The 4,338-nt window shown below is 47.4% G+C and overlaps 1 protein-coding gene across 1 annotated transcript in view; it reads left to right on the forward strand.

Annotated features, from left to right (window-relative positions):
• PRUNE (prune exopolyphosphatase) overlaps nucleotides 1-3,763 on the forward strand; it is a 17,989-nt gene extending 14,226 nt beyond the window's left edge. The window contains exons 7-8 of the mRNA XM_006755730.2: nucleotides 7-132; nucleotides 1,938-3,763. Of these exons, the coding sequence (XP_006755793.1) occupies nucleotides 7-132; nucleotides 1,938-2,357 (546 nt within the window). The 3' untranslated portion in view covers nucleotides 2,358-3,763. The remainder of the gene's footprint in view (nucleotides 1-6; nucleotides 133-1,937) is intronic.
• Nucleotides 3,764-4,338: the final 575 nt, after the last annotated feature.

The following is a 4,338-nucleotide window of genomic DNA, read 5'->3' on the forward strand; positions in this document are numbered from 1 at the left end:
TTGCAGACCTATGCTTTCTGCCAGGCTCACAGCTATGACGCCCTGGTCGCCATGACTATCTTCTTCAACGCGCACAACGAGCCAGTGCGGCAGCTGGCTGTTTTCTGTCCCCACGCAGCACTCCGAACGACAGTGAGTCTCGCTCTCCTCCAGCCTGCACATGCCGCCCTGCGCTGTGAAGACCGCCCCTTGGTTCTTACATGTACACACAGGCCCCTTGACCTCTTTCCAGAATCTCCCCTCCCACTTTTTCCATCTATGTCTATGTGAATTCCCCTAATCATATTGTTGTGGAGAAAGAGAGACTCCGAAAAGAATTAGAGATGGAGTTCCTACTTAGAAGAGATCTGAAAATCAGGTTAAAAGTGAATGTAAACGAATCTGGAGTTAAACTTGATTCTTTGTTGAATCATGAACTCCTCACCCCTGAAAGTCAATTCCTTTCTCTTTACCCGATCGCCCTGGACAGGGGCAAGAACTTTTTCTACTACTCACCCTGTGGGGAGTAATCACTGTATAGCACTGACTGTGGGGAGGTGACGGGAGCAGGTTTGTTTTCTTGCGTGGGCTTCCGTTTGGCCCCTTTCCCAGCTCCTCCCCTTTCTTTTCTTCTGTTGGTTACTCATTCGCCCCGGGAAGAATTTGAAAGTGGACCTAAGGCAGTCCAGGGCCTCTTTGGGTGGCTTGGGCTGTGTGATGACTGCTGAAGACTGGTCTGAATACAGCCAGGTAATCCTTTGAGCCTGTAAAAGGTGCGCCCGCCCTTTCCCACACCTTTGTCTTCTCCTCGAGGAAGCGAGTGTAATTCATTCAGTGGAAGGAAGTTGGGCACTGTGGAAAGACTACAGTTTTTAAAGGCAAATAGACGTGCTTTTCTGTCCCAGATTTGCCACTTACTTTCTCTTTGAGCTAAAGCAAGTCAGTTGACTTCTGAGCCTGTAAATAGCATAATATTACCTCCTAATTAGTCGGATGTGATCATTAAACATAATGTATGAATAGTACATTGCTGGGCACAAAGTAGACACTGGGTAAAAGGTGGCTCCTACTATTCATGCCATAAAGGAAAAGGTACTTTGGCCAGTAGAAGTGCCTCCCCCCACCTTCCTGTTTCTCTCCCCCTTCTTCTGACCACAGCCCCTCGGTGCTGCTCCCTGGAGCTGTGATGGCACTGCCATGGCCCAGGCTGCCCGGTGCTGGGAAATGGGCCCTCTTCTCACAGTCAGCCCTACCATTGCCTCTCTTCCTCCTGTTTTAGGAACACAGTGATTCAGAACACCAGCTTTGGTGACCGACCTGGGTTTCAGTGTCAGCTTTGCTTCCTTCATACTATGACATTAGGAAGTCACCTGATCTAAGCCTCAGTTTCCCTACCTGTGTGTGAGGGTAATAGCAATACCAATCTAATAAAGCAATTGTGAGGGTTAAATGAGGTAATATAGTATTGATAAATGGCCAGATTTGGCACCATCCCTGGCATACCTCCCATCCTCACTTTGATCTATTCATTTTTTTCTGCCTCTGTCCTTCCCTTGACCTCAGTATAGATACATGTCCCGTACCTAAATTGCAGTGCAGGCTCGATCCCTGACCCCATCGGGGCATGTGCAGGAGGCAGCCAATCAATGTGTCTCTCTCACATCAATGTTCCTGTCTCTCCCCCTCACTTGCACGCTCTAAAAATCAATGGGAGAAAAAATATCATTGGGTGAGGATTAACTAACTAACAAATAAATAAATAAATAAATAAATAAATAAAATACTATGTATATTAGCTGATATGCCTTTTGTTGCAAGCAATAAAGCTTAACTCTGGGTGATTTAAAAATGTTTTCTCCCCTGTAAGAGAAGCCACCAACTTAGAAGCCTCAGCAGTTTGCCTCCGCAGTTTGCTTCACCACCTGAAATACCATTTCCCCGTCTTGTCGCCTCTTTAGATCTGTGGAGTCCTGGAACGGTCGCACTCTCCAGCCCTGAAGCTGACCCCTGCCCCAAGCACTCACCCTAACGTCCAGGCCTATCTTCAAGGCAACACCCAGGTCTCTCGAAAGAAACTTCTGCCTCTGCTCCAGGAAGCCCTGTCAGCATATTTTGACTCCATGACAATCCCTTCAGGGCACCCTGAGGCTGCCAGGGAGCAGGTGGACAAGGAATCGGACAGGGCAGGTACCTCCCTGATTCCTGGACTGAGTCAGGATGAGGAGGAGCCTCCATTGCCCCCCACACCCATGAACAGCTTGGTGGATGAGTGCCCTCTGGATCAGGGGCTGCCTAAACTCTCAGCCGAGGCCATCTTTGAGAAGTGCAGTCAGATCTCACTGTCACAATCCACCGCTGCCTTCCTGTCCAAGAAGTGACTATTGGGAGGGGAGAGGGCGGCGGGCGGGGTTGCTTGAACCACCTCGAATGCATGTTTTGAGAGGCTTCAGCAATTCTGTCTCATTGCTCCAGGGTCTGGTGCACTTGTCCTGTTCTCGTAAATCTGGGAGGAGAAAGAAGTAAGAGAAAGCAGCTGCTTTAGGAATGGCTTTCTACCTTCCCCCCCAATCTCCCCCAGTCAGATTCTGTTATTTAATTTAATTCTTTAGCTCGGCACTGACTCCCCAGGGGTACGAGGTAACTCCTACGCTGTTCCAGCAGCGTGGCACAAAAAGAATGTGCACCCCAACAGCGCCCTCAGCAAGGCTCTAACGGAACCAGTATCTCCGTGGAACCAAACTTGCATTGTCTCCATGTATTCATTTGTTCTCTCATGGATTGAAGTATTGATGGAATACCTACTCTAAGCTCGGCAGAAAATAGAGTGCTTCGGAAACTCTTATTCCAGCTTTCAGCCTTTAGATTTCCAGCTCCATGACTCCTCTTTCTGCCCCATTAGGTAATGGTGTCTGATTCTGAGACGGCTAAATGTTTTTCCTGAACTTACTGTGACTCTTTTAGGATTTGTTTCGGAGCAGGTTAGAGGCCATTATCTTCTGCCCTGATCATGTGGCCTGGCTCTCAGTTTCTTTGGATCCCTTGTTCCAAAGCCACAGGGAGCCGGAAGAAACTCAGAAGACCCCTGAGCGTTCAGGAGGCGCTCAGAAAGGCCTCGTGGGCATTCTCCCCAAAGATGGCAGAACTGCACTGAGAGCCTCAGCTCTGTCCCCTGCCTTAGCGGGTCTGTCAATCTCTTGTCCATGTCATTCTCTTCTTGGTCTGATTACAAGGAAACATGGAGTCCCAATAGGGACTGCCCTGAGCTGTGTGTTCCTTGGCAACACACTTCATCGCTAGGTCTCATGTACTCCATCTATAAAACTAAGGATCTAGACTAGAAGTTCTGTTTTCCCTGGGAGTGCTCAGGGTCACTGGATTGTGTGTATTTATATGTGATTGTACCGAGGGACTCAGCCTCATGTAGCATGTACAGGGGTCTGATTCATGCCCTAGTGATTCAACAAAGAGCTCCCTCCCACTGACTCGTTCTGCATGTGTAGTTCCCTTTTTTCTTCACACCAACCTGTTCCCCCTTTTCCTACCCCCAGGCTCTATTCCATGTAAGTTGCCAACAGTTTCACTGAATAGTGAGGTATGTGATGGTTTTGGCATGATGTCTTCAGTGCGAAGGGGACAACCGTGTGACTTCACTTTGAGGGGATGATGTGTGTAGCCATTGGAAGATAAAAATAGTGGTGTGATTACTGAACCAAAGGAATTTATGTTTTGTAACTTGGGTACTTTATTTTGCATTTTGTTAAAGTATTAAATAATTTTTTCCTGGTTGGGGTCTGAGTGTCTCTTTTTACAACTACAATCAGGCTTTTCCATCAGGTAATTGTTTTAGCCTCCTCAATATTTTCTCCTTTCTTCCTGTTGTACTTAATATCTTCCTTCAGTTCACTCTTGGGAGAAATAAGGAGCAACAGTCTTTTAGCTCTCCCCATCCTCAGCCTTTCCTTCCATATTTGTTTCTACTTCTAGAACCATCCTTATAATATACTCCTGTGTCGCTGATTTTGCTTATTCTCTAAAAGATGTAGGACCAAGATAGTCCTACAACCAAATGGTTTTTACCATTGCCTTTTTTTTTAAAGAGCAGCTACCAGATTATAAGGAGTCTAGAAAGAAGAGCAAATTGCCTCCCGAGAGCCCTTCATGACTGGCCATTTAAAAAAATGTACTCTCCGCCCTGGCTGGTGTGGCTCAGCTGGTTGGAGCGTTCTATACACCAAAAGGTGGTGGGTTCGATTCCCAGTCAGGGCACATACCTAGGTTGCAGGTTCAATCTCCAGTTGGGGCGCATACTGGAGGCAACCAATCGATGTTTCTCTCTCTCCCCCATTCCTCTCTCTAAAA

This window comes from Myotis davidii, unplaced genomic scaffold (genome assembly GCF_000327345.1).
Source record: "Myotis davidii unplaced genomic scaffold, ASM32734v1 scaffold653, whole genome shotgun sequence".
Taxonomy (NCBI): domain Eukaryota; kingdom Metazoa; phylum Chordata; class Mammalia; order Chiroptera; family Vespertilionidae; genus Myotis; species Myotis davidii.